Here is an 18,288-nt window from a genome sequence, read left to right as displayed (position 1 = left end):
CTAGCCTCCTCTTGTACCACTTTCCTATTTGCTCCCTGCATTCCAGACACGCCCGCCGTTTTTAGTTCATGGGATATGCTAGGCTTGTTTCTGCCTCAAGGTTTTAATAGAGGCTACTCCAAGAGTGTAGAACACTGATCTCCAACTCCCCTATCACCCTATAAATTCTTGCTAGCACTTATCAGAACTGTAATTAAATAATTGAAAATGCAACTCTTCTTCTGTTTAATGTCTGGTTTTCCATCAGATTTGAGGGAGTGACCCTATCTGTTATGTCCACCACTGTACCCCTAAATCAACCTCTATGGAGCAATGCATGGCTCCAGAAACACAGATGGTTCTGAGGAGCCAGCCTGCTGTTCCACCAGTGTCCCATTTTAGGAAATGTATTAACATGCACCCAAAGGCTTCACCCAGAATCCTTTGCTTCCTCCTTCCCCTTTAGTCCGTGTAGCAAATCAGTCACCAAATCCCGTCTGGTCTATCTACCAAATATCTCAAGTCTGACCATCTGTCTCCATCTCTATCCCACTAGTCCAAGCTACCATCACTGATAACGTACACAACTGCAGTAACCTACAAAATGGTGTTCCTGCCTCTAGAACTGCTCCCCTCCAGTCCATTTAGTCTCTACTAGAGCTAAAAGAGCACACAACTGATCACATCATTGTGATGCATAAAACCCCACTATCCTAAGACAAAATCCAACTTCTTTATCCTGCTTGTAATGCCCCCAAAGTACTAGCCCCTGTGTAACTCTCCAAATCCACAACTTAACACCTCCCCTGAGCTCTCCATGCTCCAACCATTGTGACAGCCTTTAGGTTCCTTAAACTCACCATATTTTCTCTTACCACTCTTGAAGAGCTTGTCTTCAAGTCTCACTCAAATGTTACTTCCTCAGGAAGGCCTCTCTAAACCCTCAAACTGGGTGAGCTGTTTCCATGACATCACAACAGCCCACCCTTCCAGCACTGTTTGCCTGTATTGCTCTTGTAATTTCTTCTTCCAGATTTGTCTCAGTGGGGGCTTGTTCTCCACTGTAGCCTCAGGGCCTGAGCCAGCTCTGGGACCATATTGGCTCTTAATAGATTTTGGTAAAAATCAATGAGTAACTGGATCAATAAATATATGGGAAAAAGCCAAAGTGATCTTATAGTGGGGGTTAATCTGCATAGCAAATTGCTGTAGATAAAACAGAGATTGCAATTAAGGGGTTGGTATCCCTCATTTCTAAGCCAAGGACTGGCCAAAAAAAAAAGTGTAAACCCTTCCAGTGGAGCGGTTCCACTGCTCTGATCATACTTCCTTCCCTTCCTCTTACACAGACAGAAAATAAACACTGACTTGTTTTCTGTGGACAGGAGAATTCACATCCCGCATTTCATCACATCAAATTGTAAACAAACAAACAAAAAACACCAACGGCTTTGGCCTTGGTCTGACTCTGGTCCTTTTCTTCTCTTCCAAAGGTGTTGGACTTTACCTCTAAAAACAGTGCTTTTCAAAAACAGATCTCCAGCACCACAGGCACAAAGCAATCAAAGATCTGAGCAATTCCAAATGGCTCCAACAGAGGTCTCATTCTCAAGCCCGGCGTATTACTCCCCTGATAAATTACGCAATTTAGTGATTTCTGGTTTGTAAGAACTGGGACTTTGTTAAACCCAATCACAAAAGCTCACTTACATTGAGTAGAAAGACTCATGTTCTTTGGGTACTCACTAAATGCTTGCCGATGATCAAAATATAACAATATACATATGCTATATAATAGATAAATTGAGGCTAAGGCTGATCACTCAGAAGGATAAGAAAATTCCTTAATTTGGATTTTATTTCCACTTCTATTATGGAAAAAGGTCCCTTTCTGAATAAAGGTCCCTTTTGTTCATTAAAGAAAACATGGTATAGTGAAAACACTCTGGGGTCAGAAATAACTGACTTAAATTCCAGTTCCATATTATACTAGCCATATGACTTTAGGCAACGTAGTTAACCTCACTTAGTGTCCAGTTTCTTCATGTGTAAGGTGATATTAATATATACCTCCAGGGTACAGTAGGCTGCTGGAGTGGGAATCAAGTGAGATCCTGCAAATAGTGTCTCTAGAAGTGTCAACCTCAGGGAAAGCAGTAACTGCTGGTTCTCTTCCCCTCTTACACTCAGCCAGCATGACACCCATGAGGGAGGCTCTATCTTCCAGCAGGACACTAGATCCATGGGGAAGCGATAACCAAGAATTAGACAGGAGATGATGATTCTTCACAACAGAACTACAACTGAGACCCAAGTGGATTAAAAGACAAGTCAAACTCCCTTCTTCTATTGTTGATTCACAAGAATCGGTGTCTGAAGCTAACCACAGTGCTAAGCATGCTTAGTCTGTTTTTCTCTTACTCCTGCTGAAAAGCATTTTAAGATATCCAACTTCAGAAAAAGGATCACTCAAGCTCAGAGTATTCTTTCTTAGGCCCTTCTGAGCAGTGAGTTTTGGGGTCTGCACAATGGCATGGGTGACAGATGGCAAGCAACCATGCCAGAGACGTTTTGGTGCTACTCACAGGCCTGAAACGGGGTCCTGCTGGAGGTAAGGCAGGGCTTTGGCATTAGCAATAATCTCCTGAGGCAGAGATGAGGGCTCCATGCGCTGGAACATGGGGGCATTTTTCTGGGTAAAAAAAAAAGAGGGGAAGGAGAAGAAAATTCCAGTGACTACGGAGTTTGCTGTGGGGAAAATAGTTTACATGGATAATACAGGCACATAAGTTACTCTTTGTGTGACTACTTTAAACTTCGAGCCACTGGGTTTCTAATTCCACATCACTAGCAAGTTCTTGGGCCTGCACCCATTACTGCTGCTGCTAAGTCCTTGCAGGGCACTAAGCCCCAGGAATACACAGGCCTATCCCTCCTGGAACTCCTCATGGCCCACCCACTTAGCATGCTGGCATTGACCTTCACCTGTTCCTCCAGCTGCTGCCTCTGCTTCTTCACCTTACTCTGCTTATAGTAGTCCATGATCATCATTGCTGCATAGATTTTGCCCACAGTCAGGTCAGAGGCTAAAAACACAAATGTGGCATGATAGTGAAGAGGGGGAAGATGATGGGAGAGAGAGAGGAACCTCTAAGATTTGTTACCCACTCTCTGCAACAGGTCTGCACTGTCAGTTACCCATTCATCCAACCTATGGTGAGGGCCCCCATGGTGCCAGGCTCTAAGGATACAGAGTACATAGGTCCCCTGATCTGTCCTCAGGGGGCTTGCATGCCCACCTAGTGATGGTTATGATACGGAGGATAGGCAATACATGAGTAAGCATCACACCTACCATCCTAAATCTCTACAGCTAAGTGACAACATCCTTTCCCCCATGAGGCTTTGCTGAGCAGTATTATGTGGAGGGAGAGAGCTATACACCCAGGAAGTCTCATCCACAACCACTGTGACCTATCTTAAAGAACATGTTTTCAATTAACAATGACCAAAGGGACTTAAGGATAAAAGGGCAAACTTCCCTTATCTCTTTGATCGCTCTTGGTTTCCCCAGCAGACGTGGCCTTCACATGCTGGGCCCACAGTGACAAGGATATCCAGGAGAAGACCCGAACCTTTGGGCATGGGCACAAGCAGATCCAGCATCTTCTGGGATAGGTGGGGCCAGATGGCTAGGGTCTCCTTTTGTAGCTCCGAGTCTAGCTGCTGCCTGTCTGCACCACCTAGAAGAAGATACATTACTAGTAAATAGAACAGACCCAGAAATAACAAGGACTGAGGGAGGAGGTGGGGGTAGGAGCTGAATCAGCAGGGGACCTCATACTCTAAGAGGAAATCTTGGCACTTAGTGATGGTGGCTCTCGCAATACCAGATCTTTCTGCTGAAGAAGCAGAATGCATTTTGGCTCCCGTTTTCAGTGACTCAGGGATATCCTGCCAAGAGATCTGAGGCCCTGAGACTAACAGCAGCTTCCTCATTCATTCTGAAAGCCTCCCAGGTGCTCAATATATCAGAGGAGAAAATAAAAATAGCCGCAAGTACATTCCTCTGCCTTCCTATCCATGCATCAATCCTTCCAGCAACCCTAACTCCATAGTCTGAGTGACCTCATTTTACAAGGATTTAGATCGGGCAAGAACAGAAAGGCCAAAGGTCCAACTGGAAGTGGTAGTAAACCTGTTCGCTCCTAAATCAATGATTAGAAATCAAGAGGAATAAAATACTACCATGGCCCCTATGGCAGCACCTTCTGCTACAGAAGCCTCTCAAGACTTCAGAGAAAATAAACCATATGTGGAAAAGGAGGATAAAATAGACCTTTGGTCCACAAATATTTCTAGAATATGTATTGTAAGCCAGACACCAAAGAATATACACTTTTAACTCTGAAAGAAGCCCCAGAGATGATCAAACCCTTCATTGTACCAGAAGGAAATGGCAGATATTAGTTATGAGTCAGATACTTGATGTTCAGATGACTGCATTGTTGTGTCCTTAGCCGGATGGATGACAGTTCAAATATCTCCGTCCTGTGCCACCTGCATGAGTTGTTCCAGAATTCCTCCTTCCCACCTCCCTTCCGAAGCTTACCTTTGGCAATTTTAATGTCCAGAGCTGTCCGGATCAGAGCCATAAGCGTGGAGGTGAAGTGGACTGTCATGTCCTCAGCTACTGGCATGTTCATCAGGACCAACCTCTGTGTGGAAGAGAGAAAAGAAAGAGCAGGCAAAAAAAAAAAAAAAAAAAAAAAAAAGACACCTCAGTGAGAGAGGAAGAAAATGTCACAGGCCAAATGCACAGACAAAAAAGAAGGGCAAGGATCCCCATCCCCTGCCCCAGTCCTTCTCTCCCTGCTTCTCACTTAAGGCTCATTTGATGCTGGTTTTTTTTTTCCCCACTGAGGGAATGATGCCAAATTTCAAAGGGAAGGGGCTTCCCTAATCATTCTGTAGGGCTCCCCCATGGAGTCCTAAGAATGTCTTTGAAGGAGATGGGAAGTGACATCTAAAAGAAGAAGCTCAAGGAAAGGAGTCAGCTCTGGGAGGTGGCTCCATTCCCTGTTCAAGGCTGCTCCACATTTCCACTTGTCCCATGAATACCCCCAGAAACTCACATGGAAATATAGTGAGAAATGAGATTTTGCTTTGCTTATCTGACCTGAAAGATGCATCCTGGTGCCCCCTTTTTGAGTCTTTAATAGATGAAATTTGCCAGCACATGACTGAACATGCATAAGTCCAACTTATCTAAAGGGTGAGGTGGAGCAGGATGGATAAGGGGGAGAGTGCAGACAGGCTCTGGGGTAGGAGGACGGGGAGAGCAGAGGAGAGATCGAGAGAAGGGTGGCTCAGGCGGGAGCAGAGTGGGCAGGCCTTGTTCCCCTCACCCAAAGAAAGGGATCACACTGAAATGGCCAAATCCACTTTCCAGAGAGTATCTTGCTTTTGGAGTTCTTTAACTTTTCCTCCAATCCCTGCTCCCCTTCTCCCACCAAGCTTCATCCCGGAAGCACAAATTCCAGGCCACATTCCACCACCTGGTACTTTTGGATGTGGCCATCGTGAGCAAAAAGGATGCCAGCCCCTAAGCTGTGTACGAAGAGCCATGTACTGGGGGGAATGAGGGTGCCTAACAGCCGTGTTCCAGTGAGATGCTCTCTGGAGCCATACAACTTGAGGTAGCAGCAGGAGAGGGTCCTCTGGCAGAACCACCAGCCTGGCAGGGAGGGAAGTACCTCTTCCCAAAGAAGGGTCTCTAGCGTTCCACTGTGGCATCCTGCCTAAAGCCGACACCACAGGGTGTCTTAGAGTGGAAAGCCAGTTTGTTTGGATTTGAGTTCCATCTCTCTCCCACTTTTTTAAACTTCTAGAGAAGTGGAAGCATTACTATGATGTGTTCCTAGGTGAATAAAAGAGCTCCAGAGTTCTGGGTCAGTCTAAACAGCAAAGGGGATCTAACTGTAACGATTACTAACGGGTGGCAAAACAACTCATGTCCGAAAGCTATGAGCACCCTAATGGCAAGTGACTCCCAGTGCACAATCATCTCAAAGTGGCAAGCCACGGGGGAGTCCACCCATAACTCCAGGGCCAGGCCCCGTAACTGTCATGCCTGTAAGGCACATTTAATGCCGAATACAACTTCTGCCCATTATTTCCCTCCCTTTCGAGCATTTCCAAGACAATTGGGTAGCTGGGCTAATGGGATGATAGAGCCGCATTCCTCAGTTTGTCACAGGATGGAAGACAGGTTCCTCTTTTCTTCTTATACCTAGAAGGAACCTATGCCATTCTTCTTATGTCATGGGTGAAAACATTTGTTAAGAGTTTTCCTCTCTCCTAAAAATTTCTTGTCTAAAGGAATTTTCTTTTCTCCTAACAATTCCACGTTTAAAGGAATTTCGGCGTGATTTCCTTAATCTGATTGAAGATATTTCTTTGCATATGAGCACTGATGGCTGTTTTGCTGTAGGCTTCCTTCTTGCCCATCTATGCCATCCCACAGGCCACCACTCTGCCTCCTCTAAAAGGAAACACACCACTTAACGCACTGCTTGTCAGGTAACTCACTCACAAGAAGCCACACAGTTGTAGAAACACAAAATATCACATAAAAAATCATGGTGAATAGCATTGAAAACCATTCCTTGAATCATCTCATGGGAACCTTCAGCCTCCTGGGAACCTTCCTTACTACTGAGTCTCATCATGCCTTTCCTTCTTAGTTCCCTCCTCCGCCTCCCCAGCCTGGCTTCCTCCCCATGTTCTGGCCTCCCCACGACTAGATCCCATTTCCTGTTGGTCTCTAGCCCAGAACAAAGGAAGGGGTGGTCTACCTTATATGCCACTTTGGAGGGACATCTCTTGCCGAGGCCTAGCGGAGGTGACATGAGAGTCAGCATTTCATACATCTCAGTGTAATGGATGCGGCCACTGCTCATGGAGGGTGGTGAGTGGGGATGGGGTGGGTTAGCGGGGCAGAGGGTGGCAGGGAAAGGAGAAGGAAGTCGGGAGAAGGATGCAGACAGGTAGGAGGGGAGAACAGGCATTCCCAGAGAGCAAACACGAACAAAATACAGAAAACAGGAGAAGAAAAACAAAACAAAATGGACAAACGGGAAAAGAATAGGAAACCTGTTAATCAAGGCAAATCGTAGACATGACTCCATCCTGGTGCTGTTTATATCGCGCCCCACACAGACCCGGGAACACTGGTGGCAACCTTTGGTCCCTCTGACTCTCCTCGGGAACGGTCACAGGGACTCATTTTCTCCTCGATTAGTATTCCCCTACTTCCCTGTTCACTTCATCCCTCCCCAGTACAACACAGCTTATTTTCAATTCCCAGGGCTGTGTGTGAGCGGTATAAACCGGATAGACGGTGCTCCAGCCATGGGTTGGAGTTTCTGACCCCGGCTGGGGCGCTGGCCTGGAAGTCAGGCTGTTCTCCTGTGAACCCACAGGCGGAACGTCGTGTATCCCCCCTCTGTGGTGTGTGTGCAGCAGGAGGCGGCGTCTTGCGCTGAAGGTGGTGGGCTGTGCTTGCTGCTCAGAGTTGGCCCCGTTGCTTCCACCTGGCTCTGTGGACAAGACTGCTCTTTATTCCCCAGCATGTGCCAGGTCGATGGCATGCTGGGGACAGAAGAAACAAAACCAGGAGGAGGAAGAGCATCTTGCATGCCATGCTGCCCTCCCCAGCTCTCCCACATGCGGCTGCGGGTTTCACCAGGGTGGAGTTTAAAGAGTCTCAGCAGAGGGAGCTGTCCAGCCTCCTGAGGATGGAATCACTGTGTCACCATCCCAGGCCAGCTCTATCCCATCGTCCAGGCTGGCATCCTTCCTGAGCCTAGGTCTTCTTCCAGCCGCCTGGGCAGTGCTATGCCCCAGGGAACCTGTGCTTCCCTCCACTTGCACCAGGAGAGGGTTCCTTGCCTAGCAGGCTTGGCCTTTGATGGGGGCTTAGTAGAGCCACTGGGATATAGAGAGTTCCCAGGGTATGGCGGAGTTGAACAGGGAGGTCTACTCACCCCTGAACAATATCCTCAGTCTGACAAGAAGTGACTTGGAAATGATGACAGTGCCCTCAGATCCCTCACAGAAACCCATGGCAGGTCTAAGGCAGGAACTCTGCTGACTAGTGCCTCATTCACTGTGATCTTCCCAGACCCTCTGAGCTATTACTACCCTCTTCCACACAGCACCAAATCCATGCCTCTCTTACATACTCTCACCTCTTGCCCTAATTCTTTGTTTCTCACCCCTTCTGGCCTATAGCTTTCATAGTCATTCTGACCAGACCATCCAGGAGCTGGGAGGGTGAGATCACCAGGACCACACTCCATCCATTACACAGGGGATGATGATGCTACTTTGCTAAAATGAGGCTTCTCTGTCTCCAGTGAAAAGAAGCCAGAACTCTTTGCTGGATTAAAAACATTTCTGCATTCTATAGAGAAAGGAGGGGTTCCTCTGGTTAACTGTGCAGACTAAGGTAGACCTGTGTGTGTGTGTGTGTATGTGTGGGTGTGTGTATGTGTGTACATATACATACAAACACATACATGAGTGTGTGCATCTGAAGAAGAAAGTGATCACACATTGGTCTTCATAATGAAGTTCTTAACTCTTCTGCTTTTTCCCCAAAATATGCCCTTCTGCTTACATAACAGCTGCTGGTTCTGGAAGGGTTTGGACCTCTTTAAACTCAAAGGAAAGCAACATGAAGGTTCCCTCATGTGGCGCAGTGGTGGTGGAGCAGAGGACAGAGGAGGGGTTAGATGTTGCATCCCACGGCAGGTCGTGGCTGGGGACTGGGAGGCAAACCTTGCAAGCCACCCTGTAGGGGCACTTCTCTCCCAGGCCCAGAGGAGGCGAGATCACCCGCACTAATTTGTACATATCCTTATACGGGATCCTGCCGCTGTAAAGGAAGCACAGGTGGGTTAATAGGACACTCGGAGAAGGGTGGGAAAGAAATGACAGCTCAGCCATGAAGAGGATGGCTGGAAGAGGTCAGAGCAGCTTCTTTCCTTGCGCCTGGCAAAGCCAGACCAGGAGAGACTGAAAACAGTAAGCACCAGAGAACCATTACCTTGCCAAACTGCACTGCTGCAATTTTCTAAGGAAATCGGAGCCCAGCCAATGCCAAAGGGAACTGCCTACTGACCAAGAGCACCCCGTGATACCCATCTGGCCCATACCTGGCCAGATGCAGACACAGCCCTGGCTCTAGCTAGGCTTCTAGCAACAAAGCCTGCCAATTCACAAAGGACTAGGACCGCTGTCCAGGGCAGACGCCAGGCTGCCTTGAAGTGGACTGCAGAACTGTTTGCTTTCCACAGACACTGATTACAGTCAGTTACTCAGACCCGCTTGTCAGGGGCAGTGAGAAGTCAGCGGCTTTCTGCAGTCTGGAAGAGACAAATTTCCCATTAGGCTAATTAGCAAGGAGCACAGTTGGCATGACGGAAATCACAAAGGGCTTTGCTTCTCTTTGTGACAGATTTTTCTGTGTTCAGCTTGGACAAGTCTTCTCTACTCAGTAGGAGCCTGCTGAGGTCTGTGTTCAGAGAGCAGCCAGGGAGGAAGCCATGGACACTGCCCCCCCAGCCCCCTTCCTGCCACCCAGCCCAGAGCAGCTTGGCTGGAGCCAGCCAGAATTCTAGGAACCACGTGACCTATCTTACCAACCCTTTTCCCAGGAGCCCCTTAGAGAGTTCTGGATTCCTATGGAAGGGATAGAATTAATGATGATGAATTTTCAGTGGCCACAGCATCTTCTCTGTCAGGGGCCAGAAAGAGAAGCAACACCCAGGGATTTGCAGGTCTGTGTACACCCTGACACAGACCAGGGTTTCCACTGGAAATGATAAACACAGCATCTTCAGCTCTGTGCATTCAGTCCTTGCTGGCAGCCATGTGGAGGCTACTGCTTCAGCCCAGCTTCACTCTTTCTAGGCTTTTTGAGATTTCATGGTTAATTCCTTCTATTCTTCCAGAGAGCAGCTCATCAGTACCTCTAAGTCTCTCAACTCTTGAAAGGACGTAATTTAGCCAGGTGTTCTTCCATTTTGTCTTAGTGAGATTGGGAAGTAGGTGGGTTGGGAGTGGCTACAGACTGATGTTTTTGCAACTGGTATCAATCCTCCTTTTGAAGACATTGGCTCACGTTACTTTTGTTAGTCTTCCTCGCCCATCTTATAAAGAAAGCCAACCAAACTCTAACTAGAATGAGTTACGCTGTGAATTTCAAAGCGCACAGAAGAGATTCTTTGTCTTTTTGCTCTTTCCCAGTCCACATGTCTGAGTCTCATGATTCATCCTCATGGAGCCATTTCTTCCCAGCAACTGGAATGAGTAGGGCAGAACACTACTCATGTTTTATACACATTGCCTTTGGATCCCAAGATAAGTGAAACCACAGGAAGCTGGGGTTTCTGGGAGCCAAGGATACCTGAGTGAGCCCAGATGAACAATGGACTCTTTTGCTCACAGCTGGTTTCTCCTCTTGGGTGAGTAAAGAAGTCCCTTCTTAGGCTCCCAGTCCCATAGATATCCATGGTTACAGGGGCCGATTTTCCAGACATTCCAAGTAGCATTCCTGTGTGGTTATCGTCAATTGTAATAACAGTCACACACATGATTTAATATCATCCTCACAACCACCTTGCAAGGTATGTAGGTATCACGGTTGCCATTTTACAGGTAAAGAAGCCCACAGTGGCTACATGACTCTCGTCCGAGGCCATGGAGCTGAAGACACGCAGTCCTGGCTGCATCCTCCTCTAACACACTGCCCATCACTTTCTAAGAGCTATTTTCTAGAGAGTAAGACCAAAAAGAAAAAACTGTTGCTCTTTGTAATAGGAATGGATTTAGAGAAGCGTACCCTGTCACTAATTACTGAAGGAAAGAATTCTGATTCACCCTTCAAGTCTCTAAAACAGTAACTCAAGTTCAACAGCCTCACCAGAGGATAGATTTTTGGGAGAAGTCTCTGGTTATGAAGGGGGTTCCAGGTGGAAGCAACTTGGTCCACGCCTGTGAAGTATAACATTTCTTGTAGTATTTTTCAGAGGGGGACCAGAATGGATAGAAGATTGGTGAGTTAAGACCCAAAAGCTAAAATGACCTGGAATAGAACAGATCCTTTGGAGTCAGCATTCATAGAACTCTCACCTTGTCCTCAATCATGAGGGCCAAAATGCCGCCTTCATACTCTAAAGCAGGGATTAGCAAACGTTTTTGGCAGTAAATTTTTTAACATTATAGGTTGGTGCAAAAGTAATTGCGGTTTTTGCTGTTCCCAAACCATAATTACTTTTGCACCAACCTAATATTTCTATAGTAAATACTTTAAAATTTGAGGGCCATACTATCTCTGTCACAATCACTCACCTCTTCCTCGTAGTATGTAAGCAGCCAGAGACAATACATAAATGAATGGTTGAGCTGTGTTCCAATAAAACTTTATTTGCAAAAACAGACAGGGGGCTGAATTTCACCCATGGGATATAGTTTGCCAATCCTTGCTCTAGAGCCTAGAAGGCACACCATCACTTCAGAACTACTAAACAGCAAAAGAGACAGTAAAGAGGTTATCTTCTCCAATTCCTACCATTTAATTTAGTTCCATGTAGTAAAAATCCACAAATGTTTAAGGGAGCAGTTGGAAGAAAAACCTGTTTGGTTTTTTAAAAAGAATAATTTGAGAGTTATATCCAACTGTATGTGTGAGAGGAATGAGAAAGAGAAAACACTCATAGTCACTGATCATGGTGGCCAGATGTCCAGCTGGCCAAAAACCCTTAACCTCCCTGGTAACAAAGAAGTTCCCTAATCATTGGCAGAAAAAGGAAAGATTATTAGAAACTCCTCTTGGGATTGAACTCAAATAATCTAAGGTAAGGACTGGGTGATGAGACCAGCCCAGAAAGGGAAGAGCCTGTCACAGAAGGAAAGAGGGGAAAGGAAGAGACAGAAGACTTTGGTGACCAGCTTGATACTAGAGCCTCTTCCATGGGCCACAATCAAGAGGAATCTCCTTTCCTTCTGTAACGGGCAGGCATTTAGGTGGCTCCAATTCCAACCTCTTCCCTGGGAACTCCAGAGACCTTTGCTCTGGGCCCCGCTGGAGTGGCCAAGGGGCCTACGCACCATGCTGCTCGGTCATATTCTGCCCAGACGCGGACGAACTCGTCCAAGTGGTGAGGCCCCAGGATGGAGGAGTCCCGAGTCAGGTACTCAAAGTTGTCCATGATGACGGCCACGAACAGGTTGAGCATCTGAAGAGGAAGGGGAAGAACAGGGGTTAGGGGAAACCCAAAGCAGAGCTCAGGAAGCAGAAAAACAGGCTTCAGCGTGAAGAAAAGAATTCAAAAGTTTGTAGGGCTGAAGCTCCTAGCTAAAGCACCCCGATCTTGCTGAATGCAACACATTTGCATTATCTGTACCACACATTTCATTGTGTGGGCATTGTTACTTTACATTTCTATGCCACTTCACATTTGCAGAGTACCCCACAGTCACTTTTATTTAATTGTTACCGTGGCAGCAGAAGGAACAGCAGCAGCTACAACATTCCTGAGGGCTAGAGGAAGTCAAGGCCAGATGCCAGCCTTCCCTCCCCAGCCTCCCCCTTCATTCTTGCTCCACAAAAGCAGCCCAAAGAACAACTGTTAAGACGTCTTAGAGCCGACGGCATGGCCTACTGCTGTGATGACTTTAAGCTGTTGTTGGCTTTTAAGCAGCTTCTAAGTCCCTACTCTCCCACTTATTTTGTTTAGCCAGCCTTTACTGTGCACCTACTATGTTCCAGAGATTCGGGTGCCAGAGATGTGAGATAAGAAAGTTCTTGTCCAGAGGTATATTCCCATGCCTAGCACAAGGCTTACAGCACAGCAGGGCTTCACTAGATGTGGTTACGTGAATGCTCTTCAAGACTTATTTGGTACTTAGGACAGACTGTGATGTAATGGAAACATACAAATGTTAAGAGCCATGAAAGAAGCATGTGCAGGTTACAGTGGGGACAGAAAGGAGAATGAAGGCAACTTCTGGCTGAAGAAAAAATGTCTAAGAGGGTGGATGCTTGAGTGCTGTTCACCAGATAGACATGGGCATGGAGGAGGGTGTTTTAGCAAAGGAGCCAGCACAGAGGTATGCAGGGATAGGGAATAGCCAGGCATCTGCAAGGAGGGTGGAGCAGCTGGGTCCAAGTGCCAGATCACAGAAGCATCTCACAAACTGAGCTAAAGAGTCTAGACCAGGACTGGTGAACTGGTCAGGTAGGAAATATTTTAGGCTCTGCAGTCTCTGCTGTAAGTATTCAGTTTTGCAGTTGTAGCACCAGACAGACCATTTGTATACAAATGAACACAGCTGTGTTCTGGTAAAGCTTTGTTTATGGACACTGAAATTTGAATTCCATGTAATTTCCACATGTCATGAAGCATCATTCGTCTTTTCTTTCCTCAACCATTTAAGAATGTAAAAGCCATTATTTCACGGCCATATAAAAACAGGTGGTAAACCTGATTTGTCCCATGGGCTATAGTTTGCCAGCCGCTGATCTAGACTGTTCTCTAGGCAACAGAAACTACTCAAGGGTGGGAAACCGAGGGAGGGTGTTGCGGTATCCTGCATCTTCCAGGGGCAAGATGACAGCACAGACTGGAGCGGAGTTAACGAAGGTGGAACCGGCAGGACTCGATGGCCACAGTCAACAGCACTGTCTCCTTGTTTCCTGGCTGCCCCACACACCCATTCACTGTATTTCTGGTCCAGGTTCTTGCCTGTTCCCAGTTAGTGAGATTCAGTGGGACGCCCTCCTGTGACCCAGGCCTCAACTAGTCATTAAATCCCATTTCCCTGGGCACAGTGGTCGGTGATCCCATCAAAACCAATAATATGGTATTGAAGCTTCTGGGCAAAAGAGTTGTTTTTCCTGTTGCTCTTAAATGTATGAGAATGTGAAGTCTAGAGCTGCCACCACGGCCATCTTGAGACATGATGTTTGTACTCACAGGGATGGAGCAGGGTGGAGGCAGAGATCTGTAAATAGAGAGAAACCTGGACCTGATGATATCATCTGAGCCCCATATCAAGCCTGCTCTGCCCCAGGACTCCTCATTTATAGGAGCCTATAAAATCTGACTTTACTTAAGCTGGACTTAGCTGGGCTTATTGTATCTTATAAGTGAAAGGGTCCTGCCTGATAGATACCCAGGTAAAGTGGCCAGGTGCACAGAGGTGCCAGATATGCAGATAGGGTGTACAGGACAAGGAGACGGTGTGGAGGAAGGACACGGTTGGAGTCTGTCTACAATACAGAGAGACTGCTGGTCACACCTAACAGCCAGACTCTTCTCTTCCTTCCTTTCTCCTGCTGCCTAGAGTATAAATGGATGGCTGGAGGTCTAGGTATCTTCTCTTCCATGAGGATGAGGGACACACCACAGAGTGATGCAGCAGAAAGCAGGAGTAGGTCCGGGGCCCCAACACCCCTGTGGAGCCACCATAACCAGACTGCCTGCCTTCCTCCAGACTTCACTGATGTGGAAGGGAAATCAGCATCTCTCCTAGTTAAGCTGCTGTTATTTGGAGATTTCTGTCTCATGCACGTGAACCTAATCCCAACATGGGCCTATCATTCTGCCTCTGAGATTGGAGCCACAGTGAATTTGTTCAACCACTGCCTGGGTTATAAAGGGTTTTCCATGTATCCACACATTTCTTTTGTACTCTTTTCAGGGTACCTGTTAGCATTGTTACTGCTTTTCATTTGTACAGTCATTAGGAGTGTAGTGTTTGGAGTCACACCTATTCCTTGTTTTTATGCTTGCTCCAACTCTCTGTGAGGCAGGTTTAATTACCATCACCCTTCAAGGACAGAATTCTTTGGATTCACGTTTGTATTCCTAGCTTCCAGCATGAGGCCTGGGGCACATGGTGGGGGCATCCGTAAATCTCTGTGGAGTGAATGGTTTGAGTTGAGAAGCTGTGTGACTTGTCCAAGGTCACAAAGTCGGTCTCATATGGAGCCGAGCATATCATCTCATCCTGAATATAGCCTCATTAAAAATAACATTAATGTGAATTATGCAGCACCCTGTCTCAAAATTCCAAAAGTACCTTTATGGTCTCTAATTAATTTCCAGTTATATCTTTGGTTTCTTTTAAATATTTATTATGAAACACTTAAACCATGTAAGATAAAACTGAGATGTGCACATGCCCTTCTATCTGTTCCACTCCACCCTAGCAGTGAGCACCGACTCCTGGAAGCCGGAAGCTGTGAGCTGGTTTCACCCCTTGACTACTGGTGACTAAAGGATGGGCCTTGCTGAGCGTGAACCTCACGATGGCCACTCAATAAAAATGTGCTGAAGATGTGAATCAACAGAAAACTCCCATGATAGAATTATTCTAAATTTCAGGGGTTTTTTCTTTATACATTATACTTCCATGTTGATAGAGTTGTGTATTCTTTTTACTGAAAAACCTTTCACATACGTAAGAAGGAAGTGTATTAAAACACATGGGTCAGTTCATTGTGTATACAATGCTCCCATTATTAAGTCATTTTTTTTCTCCTATTTTATAGAGGCTATAAAAGGGAACGTGTCTTGGCCAAGGCTAGCAGTGGAACAAAGCCAAGACTACCACATGGGCTGCCCATGTGTCCCGCTAGCTCACTCCCTGCCACGCTGAACTACAGGCAACACTTAATGGTCTCTCTGTAGCCCATCCCCCACTCACTGGCGAGCCAGACACGTGGGAAGTTTCAGTCCCCTTGGGATCATTTGAGAGAGGTAGTAAGGCCTGGACCTGAGACAATTAATGCACTTTTGGAGGCGTGGCCAGAAAGTGACCACTTTTCAGTGGCATCACTGTTTTAGTTGTAGGTTTTTGTACAGCCAGTGGTATTAGCAGTGAAGCTGAGCTGAGGAATTTCAGAGTGACCAGAAACACTAAACTGACCCTTTCATTCATTTATGCTGTTTATCATTCCTTGTCTGATATGCAGGGCAGAAGTTTCTGGATGTGGGCGTGCTGAGTCGTGCTTTCTCCAAAAGAGACTTAAGAGGCACCCAGGGCTTCTCACCACTTTATAGGTGGGTGCTCCACCTATCCTACTCAATACTTACTGACACTCAAAGCAATCAAGCAATCATATCTTTGCTCATCTATCAAGCTGGTCAATAATCATCAAACGTAATAACATTACAAGTTAAGAGAGAACCACATTTATTCCATTATCATCATTCTACTCTTATCAATGCTATAACCTTACATTTTTCAAGGTACCGTTTCTCAAGCAGTTAAAGAGAAGATATTCATAGCCCTACTTACAAGATAAGGTACCTGAGGCATGACAAAGAAAGGATTTACTCTGAGTGTCCACTGGTTCAACATGAAGCTCGATGCACTGAAATATGCTCATCTTTCCTTTCCACAACAATCCTTCCCTAGAAGCAGCAAAGACTTTTCTCAACCATTGAAAGTCACCCACCCAGGAGTCTGACAGGCACCCTGGTCTCCAAGAGTTCTCCACAGGAGGATCTAGCTCTTAACATGGGCGTGAGTGTGAGTGTGTGCATGGTGGGGGTGTGGAGAGGGGAAGAGGAGGGGAGGAAGGCACGAACATACACTGAAGCAAACATCTCCTATTTATCAGAAGGGTGGGGAGTAGGAAGGGATGGGCCACATCTCAAGGCAAGAGCACACCGTCGCTCACCAAGAAGGAGCAGAAGAAGATGAAGGAGACAAAGTACACGTAGGCCAGATCGGTGCCACAGCGCTCGTTCTCGTTCTGCCCTGATGGCGCGGTGGTGTCAGGCTCACAGCCCTTCTCCCCGAGGCAGGACAGCATGATCTCCTGCCAGGCCTCACCTGTGGCGCTCCTGAGCCCGAGAGACATCGTGGTTAGCAGGAGCGGGTCTGCAGATCCTATCACATCCTTGGTCCTCCTTCCCAACTCCCCCATCCCTTCTCTTGGACTGGTCCCAACAGGCTCCCTTGTTACCCAGTTGGCCCTCTCTAGTGCTTTCCATGCAGAGATAAAGAGTGCCACTGAGGTCTCTTTTGGGTTCTGCTACCCCATCCACTGCCTCTCCATCTTCTGCAGGGTCTCTGCTACTAGTCGTGGGATTCTCTAAGACCCCACATAGACCTGGCTATCCGAGGTTTCCGCCCTTAAGTGGAATTTGGTCTGCAGACACTGTCCTCACATCCCCCCTCCCAAACCCTTGCAGGCCATGGTGAAGTTAAAATTTGCAAATTAACTGCTGAGCCAAAGTAGTTAATTGATGCAATTTTCTCCCACCCACGTATTTACCAGACCAGACCCTGCTTAGCTTCCAAGATCAGGCACATTCATGGTAGTATGGCTGTAGACAGGACAAACCTTTCTAATGTTGTAGGAGCAGTTTGGCAAAGGCATTGCCCATTCCCCCTTCTACTGACAGGAGCAAAGGAAGCAGAATAAAGATGCAAGGGGAATTGAGAGGAAGAGGCAAACCACCTCTCTCTCCTTCCATCAGGAGAACTCCAGCTACAACAGTTATGCATCCAGGTACCTGAATAGTAGCATTAGGGACCCAAAGAAACTCCGGAAGTTGTTGTGCCGGTTGATGTGACTCTCCTCATCTAATTTTATGTTTCCAAATACCTTAAGGAGAGAAACAACAGAAAACAATGAGCATTACCAAGCTGTGGGATGCGTCCAGCACATGGGGGTTGGTGAAGCCACGTGCATGGCTTTCTGATAACCTACCCCTGGAGCAGACAACTCAGACCCAGAGAGCTGCTAGACACTGTGCACTTGTGCTGACATGGAAGAATAATTATCCTCCACTGCTCCAGTGCAGCAAGGGGGACCCATGCAGCAAGGTCCGAGCATAACGTTGAAGTCATTCTGCCTGTACATAGATCCTCTCGCTCTAATCTGGTCTTTTTATCTCCATGGTACCTGTCACCATGGTGCTTAGTCTGTCAAAGACAGTATCTCACAGCAGGAGTGCAGGGAAGGAGTTACCCCTTTCTTCCTGTCTCAGGTAGTCATGATGGGAGCATTTGAATTTGCAAGAAGACATCATTTATGATTTGGGCAGATGCTACCCTGGAATTTACAAGCAGTTCAGGTTAGAGAGGGCGTCTCTATCTTCCTTAGATATGTTTCTATCCAGAAAGTCACATCTTAGAAGGTCTGTTTGTCATTAATGTAGAATCCATGACAATGAACACACACGTCGATGTGCATGTGTCTACACATGTCCACATTTATCA

The 18,288-nt window shown here is 46.7% G+C and overlaps 1 protein-coding gene across 1 annotated transcript in view; it reads right to left on the bottom strand.

Moving 5' to 3' along the window:
- The window catches only part of CACNA1E (calcium voltage-gated channel subunit alpha1 E), a 336,624-nt gene that overhangs the window by 16,292 nt on the left and 302,044 nt on the right, over window positions 1-18,288 (bottom strand). Inside the window, exons 35-42 of the mRNA XM_064370632.1 lie at window positions 17,580-17,671; window positions 16,739-16,904; window positions 12,157-12,284; window positions 8,824-8,920; window positions 4,592-4,697; window positions 3,615-3,722; window positions 2,965-3,065; window positions 2,565-2,671 (exon numbers count right to left, since the gene is read on the bottom strand). Of these exons, the coding sequence (XP_064226702.1) occupies window positions 2,565-2,671; window positions 2,965-3,065; window positions 3,615-3,722; window positions 4,592-4,697; window positions 8,824-8,920; window positions 12,157-12,284; window positions 16,739-16,904; window positions 17,580-17,671 (905 nt within the window). The remainder of the gene's footprint in view (window positions 1-2,564; window positions 2,672-2,964; window positions 3,066-3,614; window positions 3,723-4,591; window positions 4,698-8,823; window positions 8,921-12,156; window positions 12,285-16,738; window positions 16,905-17,579; window positions 17,672-18,288) is intronic.

This window comes from Aotus nancymaae, unplaced genomic scaffold (assembly GCF_030222135.1).
Source record: "Aotus nancymaae isolate 86718 unplaced genomic scaffold, 86718_ANA_hifiasm-v0.15.2.pri h1tg000108l, whole genome shotgun sequence".
In the NCBI taxonomy this organism is placed as follows: domain Eukaryota; kingdom Metazoa; phylum Chordata; class Mammalia; order Primates; family Aotidae; genus Aotus; species Aotus nancymaae.
Note: the sequence above shows the minus strand (reverse complement) of the source record. Positions and strands in the feature narration are given on the sequence as shown.